This window comes from Papio anubis, chromosome 8 (genome assembly GCF_008728515.1).
Source record: "Papio anubis isolate 15944 chromosome 8, Panubis1.0, whole genome shotgun sequence".
Lineage (NCBI taxonomy): Eukaryota > Metazoa > Chordata > Mammalia > Primates > Cercopithecidae > Papio > Papio anubis.
The window spans coordinates 1,313,728-1,329,832 of record NC_044983.1 but is presented as its reverse complement, the minus strand read 5'-3'; the positions used below and the strand labels follow the sequence as shown (position 1 = coordinate 1,329,832).

Below are 16,105 nucleotides of genomic sequence, written 5' to 3'. Positions count from 1 at the left end.
CGGACACAGGGATGGGATCTTCATGATGCACACCCTGGGCTTTAGTTTGCAATGTGGAGCTTTTGCTGAAGGATTCTTGGGCTTCATGGAAGCCATCGTGGTTGGCGGTTTCTGAGACGTTCTAATGGGGACCATGACAACCAGAGGCACATCCTGAGCGGCTGGGAAGACGTTCACCTTCCCTGGGACATTTCGGACCAACTCCCGCACGATATCGTCATTGCCAGGTTTCTGGAATCTGGCCTATGCTGCACTACGGGGTTGGAGACGTGATGTCAGCAGCAGGTCTGACGCTGAGGACCCACGGGGCAGCACGCCTGGGCTTCCCAGGGTGGACTCTGAGCCTGCACACAGCATCCATCAGCCCCAGCCAGATTTGGCTCCTCTTCATCAGGATCAACCTGGACTTATTACAAGGATTTGTGTAACACTCCTGGAAGAGAAATGGGTTCCCCATGGGTCAGGTGTCTGGAGAATGTCACGATTTATACCTGGCTCGGTTCCAGAGAAGAACTCATTCATTCTTGACTCATTCATTCAAAAATGAGTCCACCATTCTTGAATGGTAAATACTCCATTTTCAGTAAATGGTATTTACCGAAACCTGCTACGGTAAATAGAATAACACTCCCCCAAAAATGTCTGCATCCCAGTCCCCAGGGCCTGTGACCATGGTACTTTATGTGGCAAAAGGACTTTGCAGATGTGAGTAAATTCAGGATTTTGAGATGGGGAGACGATCCTGGATCATCCAAGTGGGTCCAGTGTGATCTCCAGGGTCCTTACATGAGGAAGGGAGGGGGTTGGAGTCAGAGGAGGAGGCTTGGATGATGGAGGCCCAGGCAGGAGCCATGTGGCCCGGAGCCAAGGATGGCAGAGAACTCCAGAAGCTTGAGGAGGCAAGGAGCGAACTCCTGGGAGCCTCCAGAAGGACCCGATGTTTGATACTAGCCCCACAGAACCCAATTTAGACTTCTGACCTCTGCAGCTGTGAGACAGTACATCTGCGCTGCTGCAGACCACGGGGCTTGTGACCATCTTTATAGCCACAAATATGAGACCAACACACCTGCTTTTTAGGGGTTCCTCAGTCCAGCCTCATCTCTGGGGTGACCCACAGGGGTCTCTGCTGTGAATTTGTGCAGGGCTCATGGACACCAGGAGCCTGGGCTTACCCCGGGTGGGGGTGGCACAGGACCCCCACTGCTCCACAGACGGGCTGCCCAATTCAGGCCTTGCAGCGGCTTCCCAGGACTGTCCACAGTGCCAAGACGCAGGGGCAGCCTCTGTTCCCACTGTGGTGAGCTGGGGCAGCGTTGAACTCCCTCCTGTGGTCCCTCCCCATCCCTCCTGGCTCCTACCTTTCCACTCTCCTTCCGGAGGCCCCTTCTCCCCAACATGCTGGACGCTGCGGGCTCTGGTCTCAGGCCTCTTCTCTTGCTACACCCTCCTGTTCAGGGGTAGCTCCATGGTTCCAGACCGCACCTCCAGCCTCGACCTCCACGCCTCTTCCTGAAGTTGGGTTGGCCAGTCCTGGGACCCTCAGCTCAGCACGTGGGAGCTGGGCCCCGTTGGCTTCGGCTGCTGAGAGGCAGCAGCTGGAGAGGGCTGTCAGGCACTTCATCCCACTCCATCCTGGCTCCCTGGTCGCAGTGGTCATCCCTTCTTCTACCCGCACTCCATGACCCAGCTCTCTCGGCTCCGACAGCATCACCTCATCCTGTTACTGCAGCCCGAGGAGGAAATGGCACAGCCCCGTTATGTAATTGGATCTTTTTTTAGAATCTTCAGTTGCGTGTAAGATGACTGTTCTTTATTCTAGTACATCTTTTACATTCCTAAAACAGAAAGTGATCATGTGTGACTTTTTTCATTCGTGAACAAATGACTCTGTTCATGTGTTTACTGTTCATGTGTTTTCATGCTGGGATCTGCATGTGTCCGCCGCCTTCTCTGCGTCTGTCCCTGAACGGAGCCATCATTACAGCCTCTCCTCCTGGACTCCCAGGATACTGCGCTTCCTGGATGAGGTCCTGGAGACTCCCTGCCTGCACGCTGGCTTTCTGGGCCTCATCCACGGCCCAGGCAGGAGGCCTCTTAGAAGCCTCTTCACAGCTCCCTAGAGCTCAGCTGGGTGCCCCTGGAGCTTCCTCTGAAAGCCATTCCTGCACCTGTGCCTGGCACAGCCCAGCCCTGTCCCTTCTCACCTGTGCTATTTGAGGAGCTGTCTTCGTGCTCCTCTGCAGTATGGCAGGGCCGCGGGTCTTCATTATAACTTGACTCTGCCCCCGTGTTCGTCCTGCCTTGCTGTGGTAACGGAGCAACGTTGATTCTCTCACATCGTGGAGGCCGTGAGTCCCAGACCAAGGGGCCGGCAAAACTGGGGCCTCCTGAGGCCTCTCCTGGGTGTGCAGATGCCGTCTTCTCCCCGCGTCCTCACAGGCTGGTCCCTCCGTGCGTGTCTGTGTCTTCATGTCCTCTTCTTATAAGGACACCGGACAGATTGGATTTGGGCCCCCCGTGACCTCATTCTACCTGGTTACCTCTTCGAAGGGTCTGTCTGAAACTCAGTCACATACTCAGGTCCTGGGATTAGGGTTCAGCACCAGGTCTGGGGAACACAACCCAGCCACAGCCCCGTCTCCTGCTTCGAGTCCTCCAGTGACCTCCGAATTTCAGCCCCGTCCCCTGCTTCGAGTCCTCCAGTGACCTCCGAATTTCAGCCCCGTCTCCTGCTTCGAGTCCTGCAGTGACCTCTGAATTCTGCAAGTGCAAGCACCACAGGTGCAGTGTGGACGTCCCCGTGAGCCTGTGTCCCCCGTCCGTCCTGCCTTCCCGCCTCTCCCTCTGGGCCGGGCGCCCTGCGAATCCTGGGGCTGAGGTGCCCAGCGGTTTTTGGGAGGTTTGTCATTACTTTAGGCTGGCACCTCCCTCTGCCCAGGTTTCTCCTCCCCAGTCCTGAAGCCTCAGTCCAAGTCTTCCTGCAGGTGGAAGAGGCATCCCTGAGGCTGCCGAGGTGCTGGCTTTCCCCTGGGTTTCCAGAGCTGTCCACACACATCTCACAGCACCCAGCAGGTGGCCATGGCTGACGAGCTCTTCAACTGAAATTGTTTCCAGACTTCAGGCCTCTGGGGCCAACGCCCAGGACGTTAGTGCTTCAGGATTCAGAGAACCTGGTGCCATGGCCGGCATACAGCAAACGCTTAATAAATGCTTACGACATAAATGTAATTTGATCTTTCCTTTAGAATCTTCAGTTGGCGTGTAAGATGACTGTTCTTTATTCTAGTTCATTTTTTGCATTTCTAAAACAGAAAGTGATCATGTGTGACTTTTTTCATTCATGAACAAATGACTCTGTTCATGTGTTTACTGAAATGTGGCTTTTTGTCGCCTTTGTGGGGTGTGTAGGCTGGTCCTGGCAGCACGTAGCTGTTGACTTGTGGAAAGCTATGACCTGAGGCTATGGGTCTGAGAGCCCCAAGCAACAGTTTCTGAGCCTATTTGTACAGCCCTCGTGTCTGAATGACAGACCCAAGGAGAAGACGTGTTTGGGGAATCTTCTAGTTTTCAGATTTTGTGGCTCACAGAATCTCCAGCGGCTCATTTTTCCAGTAAAGAGCTAAATGTCCTTCCCAAAGCCTTTCCCCATATAGCGCATCTTATTTTAACTCCGCAGGGAAGCTGGCTGCAGGGTCTCCTTGCCAGCCCTATGGGGAGGGAGGAGAGGAGGGTGAAGGGCCTGCTCAGAGGTACGTGGGCCTGGAAAGGCTGCACACCATACACCTGGTCCCCACGCAAGCATGTCTGCAGAGACATCCAGCCCGCAGAGCCAGCCAGAGGCCAGACAGATCCTTCTCCTCTGGGGTGCACCTCTTTCCTCTGACCTGGGGTGCTGCGTACTCGGCAGCCATCAGCCGGGTTTACCAAGGGGTGCCCGTGTGGCCCAACACACCTGAGTATGCCCTGTGGTATTTTATGATTTCAAATCACCTTTACTCTATTGGCAAAACATTTTATGAACAGCCCAGCTGACATCCATTTTCAGTTTCTTTTCTTTTAAATTCTCTACTTTTTCAAATTCAAGTTTTAAAATATGTTCACCATCTTGTCAGGCAAACTTGCATATCACTTATACAGTAACTCGACGGTACCAGGCCCTGGTACCAGAAGAAGGTTGAGGCAACACGTTTAGTCCATGACGAAAATTTCCCCAGGCTCACACGCCTGAAAATCCACTCTTTGTGATAAGATAAAATTAAGTAAAACACTGTCTTTTATTGTAGAAGATTAAAAATGGGAGAACCAAATACATAAATAAATCATAGTTATTCAAACTGAGGAAGGTCAGCAAAGAAGTAAAATTTTAAAACAGCAACAAAAATCATAGCATTGAAAAATAGTTATTCTGCCTCTTATATTCAAGATACTGATATATAGAGATAATTTTTCTCCTCTGTTGGCAAGTATCTATCTTGGAAATGAAATTACTATGTACCCTTGAGATACAAGTTGCTATAGAAATATAAATAATAAAATAAGTCTGGGGCTGTTTCTTCTGCCATGGTTTCTACAGATTTTCCCTTTGTTTTCACGACTTCTAGAATCAGTTGTATCATATGTTGAGAACATTTCTGACCCAGAGAAAAATCATTATAACCTAATTTTACGGCATTTTACTTCACAATATCAATAATATTCCCTCCCTAGAAAAATCAGGTGAGATGCATATTTAGACAAGTAAAGCAATCCGATAAATCATTTCCCAGATGAGAAAGAAACCATGTGTGAAATGAAAGTTAGATGTTTTCAAAACCACTTCATTGAAGGCGAGGACACTAATCAATATGCAGTGGTTTTCATAATGAGAGAAATAGTGGCACGAAGGAACGTGCATGTGCGTGGGTCACCCGCCTCCCAGTGCGTTCTGTTCTTGAGTTCCCTGGCAATTGGATTAAAAGGGTCTATCTCAGCAGAATCACCAGCTGCCTTTAAAGGTTGAGGGAAAAAGCAGGTGAACTGGGGTGTCCCCAAACCAACAAATGTCCTCTGGGAACCTCAACCTGTCCATGTTTACAACGATGGTCTAAGATGTATTTTTAAATTCTCAATACATCTTTGATGCATATATTCAATATTTATTATATGAATATTATACATTTGTATTTCTACAAGGTGAAACAATCTAATAATAACACCAACTTTTACCTTTCGAGCCTGCATAAAGTAATGTGTTTAAACAAATTTTGTTCTTCAAAGTACTCACTTTGGAATGTTTTCAAAAATAGCTCTTTGGAATTATTTTCATGAGCTAGTTTTAGAAAGAAAATCATAAAAGAAAATCAATCTGTCAAAATAATCTCCCTCCCCATACACACACACACACACATACATGGATCGATAAAGGATAGCTACTGAATGTAGTGTTAGTATATCAATTCCCAAGTATTTAAATACAAAAGTCAGAAGTATTTAAGTAGAAAATTTTTGAAATCCACTTGACTCACGGACAGGAAGCTTTGGATCAAATTTGAAGTTCAGCTGTCACAATGATCGAGGCACTTACATCCTGTACATTTTGATAGTTTTCCTCCATAATTTTGTTTTCCCAGATGGGGATTTTTCATTTCTTTGGTACTTTTTCATAATCTTGCTAAATAGACTATACTGCATGTCATCCAAATTTTATTTAGTAAATAAAGATTTAAATATTTAATATACAATACTTAGAGTAAAATGGGAAACAGGAAAGGTTAATGATTAGTCTGTACTTATATTTCTTCACAAGGGTAACTTGTAATCTTACAGTGCTAAGTATTTCCCTCAGTGCTTTTCATTTCTTTCCTCATTTGATTCTCAGATGTCACATAACTCGGACAGTCCCCTGTATCACCTACAGGAAATTCTGACTCAAAACTAGGCCAAGATACAAAAGAAACTCTGAATGGAATCTTTTTTTTTTTTTTTTGTAATTTCTTTGGTAGGTGCATTTTTGGAATACAAAATACACATGGTAAAAATTGTATATATATAAATTAAAATTTTAGTCTGAGCTCAGAACTGGTTCTTATCACTGTGAAATCTGTTTTATTTTTATTCTGTCTATAATGACAGCCCTAAAAACAATAAAGTCCTTTTCTATGAGGTAATGATTGTTTCAAAGCATTTCTGAAGACTATGAAAGTGCTTAACTGTTTACTTGCTCCTAAGAGACAGTAAACAAATACTGCTGGATGTATGAGTAATGGTGTCTTGGAGTGCTGTTTTTCAATGCAATCACTGTAAATCTCATGACTTCCCGAATTCTAATTTGTTCAATGTTTACATCAGGGCAGAGCATGAGAACTGGCCCAGGATTTCACTGAGGGGCAGGAGTGAGCAGAACAGGCCAAACCAGAGGAAAACAGGAGACTACGCCGGGTGCCCACAGCTACCCGGTGGCGGTACCCGGGGCACGTGTTGTCAGCCTGTGGATATCCCTCGGCAGGTCCTGGGCACCACTCTCCCTCGCACAGAAAGCCCTGCTGGGAGCCAGAGAGCCAGGGTCTGTTGCTTTTCTCCCAAAGCCCCAGCTCAGTGGCGCCAGCATTGAAGAAACCTCTACCACACAAAAAGCACACTGAGGATCCACAGCTTTCTTTGAAAAATAATCTTTAAACTTATGCAAATAAATTACCCATGGCTACAGCTTCGTTTTGAATACCACAGAAACCAAGAGTCAGAAAAGTTAACAAGCCTAAGGTCTTACAGTGAGGACATGATGGAAGACAGTGTGAACACAGTTCCTTCCCTTCCATCCACAGACTCCACTATGAAACACTTTCTTCACAAAGTGCGATGATAGTGCCGACTGCAATGTGCGGTTCTGCAAAGTGCAATCTCCTGGAATTCTTGTTCACTTTAGCATTGAAACAAACCAAGACCTTTCCACGGGTGTGATGACACACTCACTCCTGCTGAACTTCTCTTTGCTTCTCTCCTGTTATGTGTCTGCTGTTCCTAACGTGATTTATCACGAACATAGCTCTGTTCTATTTCCCCTCGGAGCTGTCCTGTAAATTCCTAAGACACAGCTGTAGCATTCCAAGCCCTCTGGTATTCAGAACGCCTCACGCCCCAACACTATGTTATTTTATAGCTTCTCTCTTAGCCTCTATGTGCAGCGCCTCGAGCTTTTATTGCTTGCTGCGTTTTATGGGTTTCTCCAGGCCATGTATATTCATCGTGTTATAGAAATAATAACATATTAGGCAGTAAAATATTAGGCAGTAATACTTAGGTTGGGCAGTAAATTTTTGAAGGGGTGGGTATGGTTTTCCATGAGAACTAAAGGAAATAGAGAGACTTGAGTCTTCAGAGCTCTAAGATGATTAGTGCAGCTGCATTAATGATGTACCTGCTTAGCGGTGGTGAGTCGTGTTTACAGATCTGTTTACTGAGCAAGAGACCGGCTGCACGTCGCTACTGGGGAGCCTGGGCGTCACCACTCATCAGCCAAAGTCTCACTGCAATCCATTACACTTTGATATTTAACACTTTTTTTTTTTTTTTTTTTTGAGACGGAGTCTCGCTCTGTCTCCCAGGCTGGAGTGCAGTGGCCGGATCTCAGCTCACTGCAAGCTCCGCCTCCCGGGTTCACGCCATTCTCCTGCCTCAGCCTCCCGAGTAGCTGGGACTACAGGCGCTGCCACCTCGCCCAGCTAGTTTTTTTTTTTTTGTATTTTTTAGTAGAGATGGGGTTTCACCGTGTTAGCCAGGATGGTCTCGATCTCCTGACCTCGTGATCCGCCCGTCTCGGCCTCCCAAAGTGCTGGGATTACAGGCTTGAGCCACTGCGCCCGGCCGATCACCTTCCAAATGTTAGCACTTCCATTTTTTCCCTCCTCTCTGAAACTTTATACTAGTTACACTTGATTATTTTAAGGAAACTTGATAATTAGTAGATTTCGTTGTAAGAAAAAGAAAGGTTAGCTACAAGAGACAAAACACGCTTGCGAATGCGACGGTGTAACGAACGCAATTAGGAACTGTTACTAAACGTCAGGAGGGTACCTTGTGCCTGTGGCGCCGCGTGCTCCTCTCTCCTTCTAGGAGGAAGACAGGGAAGCCCTTAGAGGCCCCGCTGAAAGGCTGAAAACGGCGTTCCCTTACCTGCTGTTGACCTGATGGTGGAGGTGAGGTCAGAGGGTGTCATCATGGGAATACACTCGTCATCTTGGGAGTAGCCGGCTTGGATGGCTCGAAGGTAACTGTGGCTCCTTGTTCGGAAACATCCCGGGAGGTCGAGGGCGTCCATGGCCTGAGATTCGACTTCACTGAAGACGGACTCGCACACGGACTCGAACTGCCCATTGATGTCCGCCTCGCTCACCTGCAATCATCAACAGCACAGGTGATGTCCCGGCCTCCAGGGTCACCGTCACATTCCAGAAGAGCCAGGAGACAGCACTCATTCCCGGGCTCCCTTTCACTGCCTCGTATTTCAGCCCAGTGAACCCGAAGTCAGCACGGACAACGGCTGAGCTTGGGGAAGAGATCATTGGGTTATCCCTTACAAAACACGTAGGCAAACAGCCAGTCCCAAATGTTGATGAAATTCTGGGGGACCACAAGGCGAATCTTCGAGGTAAGGTTGACAGTTTTTACAAAGTTTAAGAGAGAGAGAGAGGACTTTTAAAAGATTAGCAAAGTACCTGGTACAAAGTAACTGTTTAGAATCCATTTCTTCCTTCCCTTTCCCGCTTGACTGTCCCACCTTTCCAAGCTACTAATGGCGTGATGGCTCCAGGCACTGAGGCCGTGTAAGGAAAAGCCCATTCAGTGCGTACACTACTCAGTTCTTTTTCAGAATATGGAGACTGCTTCTACCCATTGCCATGGCAACTCATCACAAATTTGGCTTCTAAACTCATCTCCTTCTCACCATTACGGCAACAATCTGAGTCCAGATGAGAAAGAAATGGCTGTACTGGTGTTTTTGTCCACATAAAACGTGCTACTTTACCTAAATTCCAGGCTTTCTTATTCTTCCTTAGCTCAGGATATTAGTATACTCACTTCTTCCTTCCTTCCTTCCTTCCTTCCTTCCCTCCCTCCCTCCCTCCTTCCTTCCTTCCTTCCTTCCTTCCTTCCTTCCTTCCTTCCTTTCTCTCTTTGTTTCTCCTGGGGATGTGTGAGAGCTCAAAGCACCAACAACTTTCTGAACTCCCTGGATTATGTTGGCAGATACATTTTTAAAATATACTGTTTTAAACACCAGATTTGTTCTTTTCCTCTAGTTGTCAGCAGAGTAAAAGGCAAAGTGAAAGAATCAGGTTCTCCCTCTAGTAGTTGTGTTGCTGACACAACACGACACTTGGTGCCGTCTCCAAGTTCAGACCCGTGGACTTCTCTGGTTTCACCCTGAGGTGACCTACGTGCTGGAAGGACACGGCCTCTTTCCTTGTGAGCCTAAGTCAGCACTGACCCTGGACAGGCAGAGGGTGAGCAAAGGGCAGCGAAGCCTGAAGCCACCCTGCAGGGAAGACAGGCCCACGCCGGGCTGCAGAAAGAGCTGGCACAACACCGGTGGGGTGGCCTTTTTCAGAAAGGTCTGAGGATTCCTGATGCTGGACAGGGACAGACAAACCCAGGCAGGCACAACCAGGACACAGCCGGCAGGAAGGCCTCAGGAACCCAGCAAAGTGCTCAGAAACACGCACACTGGCTTGGAAACGGGACGTTTTTCTGGACCATAAATTTCTTCCAATCTAAGTTTTCACTTACGTAGAATTGTATGGAAAAGTCTTAGATTGTGTCATTCCTGTCAAAGATCTATAGTAGACAGTGTGAGAAGGTCCGAATCTATGTGAGGCCCTGGTACGCCTCAGTGGACACCCTTCTGCAAGCCCGGCCCTGGGCCCAGCTGCCCTCGCTCCTAAAGAATCTCGAGACACCGTTAACCTGGTGCATGCATTTCACAAACAGAAGCCGGCATCTCAGCAAGGACCCTTGGCTGTGCTTCCAGCTAAAAGCCTTTCAATGAGGTTCTAGACATGAAGTTGACTCCTCCTCCCCAAACCAAATAAAAAGTGGTTGAGGAGCATCTCAAGTTGGTCCAGCAGGGAATTAAAATGATCCGTTCACCCAGACCTCCCGCCGAGACTCAGGACACGAGACCTCCTGCCGAGACACTCAGGACGTGGGGACCTCTGCCCGAGACTCTCGGAACACGAGCTGCAGGAAACCCAAGCAGAGTCCAGCTACTGAGGTTCCAACGAGGAAACGGCATGGACATAAGTGCCTCTCACAAGACTTCAGTTAGATTGTTAATTCCCTTTTTGTGCTTGAGAAAAAATTGAGTGTTAAAGACGAAGGGCAAACTTTTAACAAACTTTGGTTTGTCACCAAATTCACATCTCCCTAGAGCCCTGAAGTGTTAGAAATTCCAGCTGTCCCATCCTCGACCACGGGAACTGTCCCCTCTCCTTCCAGAATTGTTGGGTCTCATGGCCTAGGGCTGGACAATCAATTAGTGGAAGTTTATTTCTGGGTGTGATATAGTCTCAGCTACTACTAGCGTTCCAGGATTATTTTAAATAACATTTATTTTTTTTTGAGAATTCAGAACTGAGTTCAATTTAAAGTAATGCCACAGAACTCTGCATAGGAATGACTTAGAATTCTAAATTTCAAAGTCGTTAAATAAACCCCCAAGCACCCAACTTGTCTGCTTAACCATTGTTTCCAATGTCAATCCTTTCAGATAGAAAAAGATGTGAGAAAATGTTATTTTTACTGGCTTATTTTTGTAGATACCATCTTGGGTTCATCAAAAGCAAGATGACGAGAGAACTAGTATATTTAGCTTACGTTTACCCCCAAAAATGGCGATGAGTCGCAGAGAGCCTCTGAAAGTTTCATAAAAGTCTCTAAAGAGGTGTGAGATCCATTTAATTGAAACTTGTTTGTGGAAAGCATTAGAGATGAACGTTCATACCTCAGATGGGATACCTTTGCACTTCTGTTTAAACCTTTTGTTGGGTTACATCTGATTTTTAAAGCTGTATTTTGGTAAACCAGGTTATATCAACTGAAACGGAAGGTGCCAGCTTTAAAAGAAGAAAGTTTGCTTTATCCTCATCTCTGTGTAGCGAGAAAGTTGTTAAAACGTATCACTGACTTTCAGTTACTCTGTTCAGTTAATTAGTGTCTCCCAAAATCATCTCAGACTTTATGCTGAAACAGAATATTTCTTCAATTATTAAAATAATTACAATTATCTAGCTGCTGAGGGTCCGTTGATATTATTGTTTGCAGGGGGCCGGAGGGCCCACCATTCCCATTTGCCCAGGACTTGAGTGCAGGGCTAGGGATGGTCTTTCCTTGTCATTGGGAAAAAGAGTCAATGCAATTCCTGCCGCAGATGAGAACTTAATCCCATTTCTGGAAGCAAAGAGGTAACTGGGTAGATAAAAGAGGCGGTAGACTTCTTGAGTTGTGGACTAGGAAAAACCTTAATAGGTCAGTGGGAAAAGTTCCGAGTACAACTTTCTGATGAGAAAAAAACCTGCACAATGAATAGACTCTACCTCATGAGGAATTTAAAGTCTGTGGCAAAAGAAAAGACTCATGTTTACTGAGCCCGAGGGATGCTTCCAAGAGCTCATAGCACGGTCTGCAGTCAGGGGGGCTTTCGTGCCCAGAATCATATACTATTATTTACTGTTATCATGGTAATAATAAGCGCTATTGTTTTTGAGTGCTCAGTATATGCTGGACTCTTTACCTAATAACATCCAAAATGGACTGCATACTTATTTTGTCACGCGGTGAACGGCATCATGGGAGGGCACGGAAAGCCCAGGCTAATCCCTACTCCACAGTAAGTCAGAGAAAATGTTCGGTCAGCTCAGGCTCTTAATCCCTACTCCACACTAAGAGAAAACGTTAGGTATACAAACTCAAGGTCAACTCAAGCACTGTTTTCCGAGGCATTTAAATGAGTAAGCAATGTGTGTAATTAAAATGATAAAATTTCGATTCTTCTTTACCATATAATATAGGATGATTAGACTGAAGGACACCTGCCCATTTTGTCATCATGCATTCTCAGGCCTGTCCACCACAGGTGGGGGAGCAGAGGGACCTCCCTTTCACAGCCCCCGTGTCTCAGGGACCTGATTTTAATACGACCCCTCGCGTGGTACCCAGGGACCCTTCTCCTGGCCACTGTGCCTGTCCTGAAACCAGCCCTGCCTGGGAGTGGGCCCGACCAGCAGGACTCTGTGAGTGACACCAGGCCCTCCTCTCACAGGACTTTCTGAGGCACAATTCAGAGGACACAGCTGAAAGCTGTGCTGCCAGAGCCTTTCCCTAGCCCCTTTTACTGGAAAAAGAGCCTGGGAAGAAGGAAGACAGCCTGAGAGGCCAGGATGTCCAGCCTTCTGGTCATTGCTTCCCCAGAAAAAATCATTGCAAAATGACACGGAGTGACACATGTCGAAAAGAATAGTAAGTCCGTGAGTCTTTGGTCGGTCAGAGCTAATTCCAGGCGGAACCCCCTGCGGTGTGGCCTTGCACAAGTGCTGCTGACGGGAGGGCAGTGCCATTGCTGCCTGCGCATGGGGCCTCTGTGCCAGCCTGGCTTGGGAGACTGGACCCCAGGGGAAGGGCGAAGGGACCCGACCTGGCTCACGCAGCTGGCCTGGCTCAGGGTGCTGACGGCCCTCATGTAGCTCTGGTTCCGGGAGCGGAATTTCGGGGAGTTGTAGTTCGCAGCGGGGTCCAGGCTGTGGCCCACAGGCACGTCGCTTGCAGCTTGCAGGTAGCTTTGGCTACAGGAAAGAAGAAAGGAGAAAAGGTATTCTGTGAGTACCCACCGCAGGGCAGAGATGGGAACGACCGTCCAACCCACACCGAGAGGCTGACACCCACTGCAGGGCAGAGATGGGAACGACCATCCGACCCACACCGAGAGGCTGGCACCCACTGCAGGGCAGAGATGGGAACGACCACGTAACCCACACCGAGAGGCTGATACCCACCGCGGGGGAGAGATGGGAACGACTGTCCAACCCACACCAAGAGGCTGATACCCACCGCAGGGCAGAGATGGGAACCTAATCGTCCGACCCACAGAGAGAGGCTGACACCCACCGCAGGGCAGAGGGCTGGGAACGCATTGTCCCACTCCAATCAGAGGCTGATACCCACCGCAGGGCAGAGATGGGAACGACCATCCAACCCACACCGAGAGGCTGACACCTACCGCAGGGCAGAGATGGGAACGACCGTCCGACCCACAGAGAGGCTGACACCCACCGCAGGGCAGAGATGGGAACGATTGTCCGACCCACCGAGAGGCTGACACCCACCGCAGGGCAGAGATGGGAACGACCGTCTGACCCACCGAGAGGCTGACACCCACCGCAGGGCAGAGATGGGAACGACCGTCCGACCCACCGAGAGGCCAGCATCACATTTCCAGTGGAATGTCTGTGTCTTTTGATGGGTAACTTTGCCTTATGCAAATATTCTGAGATTCACATTTACGATTGTGAATTTCATCAAAAGTAATAGGGGAGGCTATTTACAAAATTGCCTTTGAAACCTGAGATTTTATGGCCAGGCAGTGAAATTAAGATCATTCCACATTTTTTTTTAGAAAAGTGCTGAAAGCACTAGTAACTCCTACAGCATAATAGCAAACTCAGCTCCTGAATTTACGCCAAAAAACTGAGAGTTTCATAAAAATTATTAGCTCTCTGGCAAGTTTACGTATTTAAAAAGTAACAGAAAAAATGCAAGGCTCGCTTTCAGTTTTAACTTATGCAAAGCTGTCCAGGTTATGCAATATTGGCAAATATAATAGGAGTAGGCTGAGTGAAATCCATTTTATTATCATAATGGTCATTTCCTTCCAAACTCCCTTAAAATAAATCAGCGTTCTCTGGTCTTCCTTCTTGCCATTTTGTGAAATGTTAAAAGCGTGGAAGAACCCTGTGAGTGTTTGGTATATCGAAGGTCTGGCTTAGCTTACATTTCTGTCTAACTGGACCACTTTCCAGTTTTATTGACAATCTTTCCACAATGTAGCAAAATTCATTTCATTTTATCAAAAGCTGTAGAAATGTGGACAGAAATGATTAATTATTCTTCTTGCCTCTTTTGGATCATAATAGGAACATTAAATATCAGTGCACAACCAGGTACATAAAAATGTATCCAGATGTTAGGTGGATGATTCTGACTCCAGAGCTGGGCATTAAAGCATGCACTTGCTTTTCAAATTAAACACTTGGTGCAGTTTTTCTCTGATTTACTTCAGTCTTTAAAAATGGAATATCAGAGAAAAAAACTGGACTCCATGAATTCTTATTAAGTGAAGCTTATTCATTATAGATTTAAAGTCATTCTTTCTGCTAAATATTTTTGCTTTAAGAGAAAATGTATAACATATTCCAGCTCCTACCTATCTTCCCCTCCCTGACTTAGACCAAAAAAAGGAGACAGAGAGAGAGAGAGAGAGAGAGAGAAGGAAGAAAGGAAGGAAGAGAGAGAGAGAGAGAGAAAGCAAAGGGAGAAAATTAGTTTTGAGCCAATTCTAAATTCACTATGTATGAAGCACATGGTCTTCACGTCGACGCCCGCCGACTCCTGCTGCACCTGGGCAGTGGGATGGGCAGCTCTGCTGCAGATGTGGGGACCTGCACCTGCACCAGCAGGGGCCCTGTCCCCTCCCCTCCTCTGTGGATCCCCCAGGTCACCTGCCAGTGAACACAAGGTGAACAAACACGGACCCCTGACCTTGGCTGTCACCACCCTGAGTGCACAGGTTCCACAGAGTGGCAATATGTCAACAGTATTCTGAGATATGGTCGCAAGTTTGAGGCTCAGGTTGATGGATGCGTAGACTCATTCTGCAAGAGACCACCGCTGGCTTCCTTTGAATGTGTCCACGTGCCTATGCGTGTTTAACACAGGGTCATGTGCAGGGGACGGAGCCCTGAGCTATGGAGCCCAAGCTGTGTGGCCTCAGGTAGATGCCAAGAACCCTGACTGAGGCTCTTAACTTGATTCACCTTTGTTTTTGCAGAAACATAAACCTCCTGCAAGTCTGCTCTCCTTCTGAGCTTCCTTGAGATTGCTGGTTTCGTAACCTGCATTTCTACTAATCAGCACATTCTACCAATTACCAGTTTTCTTCCAATACAACAGCCGTCCCTTCTGATTAATATCACCATTTTGCATTTTAACATTCTCAAATTGAGGCTGCCTTCTAGACTGAGAAAACCTACAAGAAGGATTCTCACCCTCTGGATCTGCTGTCTAAACAGCGCGTGGTACGCGAACGAAGGGATCACTTTGAGCCACGGCTCATCACCCTGGCAGTGGGTGGCTGCTGGACAGCCCTCACAGGTGGATCAACGTGCTCTGTGAGTCTATGTTTTAAATACGTGTTCTCTCAGTGATTCTCTTTGTTTCAAAATGGGGTGTGACACGTAAATGTTGCCACTGAAGACAGCTAATAATTTTTTTTCAAAACATGGACTCACAATAGCTAACCTTTTCTAGGCACGATTACGCCAGAGATGCTAATAAGTGTTTTGCATTGTCCTAACACAGTTAATTTTTACATTAGTCCTATAAACCAGGCCTCTTCCCAACCCTCCTCCTATGAATGCAGCATCAGATGCGCACTGGTGTCAGGTCACCACGCACTGGTCACACTGGTGCCAGGTCATCACGCACTGGTCACACTGGTGCCAGGTCACACACACTGGTCACACTGGTGTCAGGTCACCATGCACTGGTGTCAGGTCACCACGCACTGGTCACACTGGTGCCAGGTCATCACGCACTGGTCACAGTGGTGCCAGGTCACCACGCACTGGTCACACTGGTGTCAGGTCATCATGCACTGCTCACACTGGTGTCAGGTCACCACACACTGGTCACACTGGTGCCAGGTCATCATGCATTCGGTCACATCTCGGTGCCAGGTCATCAAGGCGCACTGGTCATTGTTGACAGGTGCCAGCCTATCACCGGCCCAAAATTGGTGCCAGGTCATCACGCATCTTCGGTCACAGTGGTGCCAGGTCACCACGACTGGTCACACTGC

General features: G+C 47.5%; 1 protein-coding gene across 1 annotated transcript in view; it reads right to left on the bottom strand.

Annotated features, from left to right (window-relative positions):
* DLGAP2 (DLG associated protein 2) overlaps positions 1-16,105 on the bottom strand; it is a 698,808-nt gene that overhangs the window by 62,297 nt on the left and 620,406 nt on the right. The window contains exons 6-7 of the mRNA XM_031669909.1: positions 12,668-12,815; positions 8,152-8,371 (exon numbers count right to left, since the gene is read on the bottom strand). Coding sequence (XP_031525769.1) covers positions 8,152-8,371; positions 12,668-12,815 — 368 coding nt within the window. The remainder of the gene's footprint in view (positions 1-8,151; positions 8,372-12,667; positions 12,816-16,105) is intronic.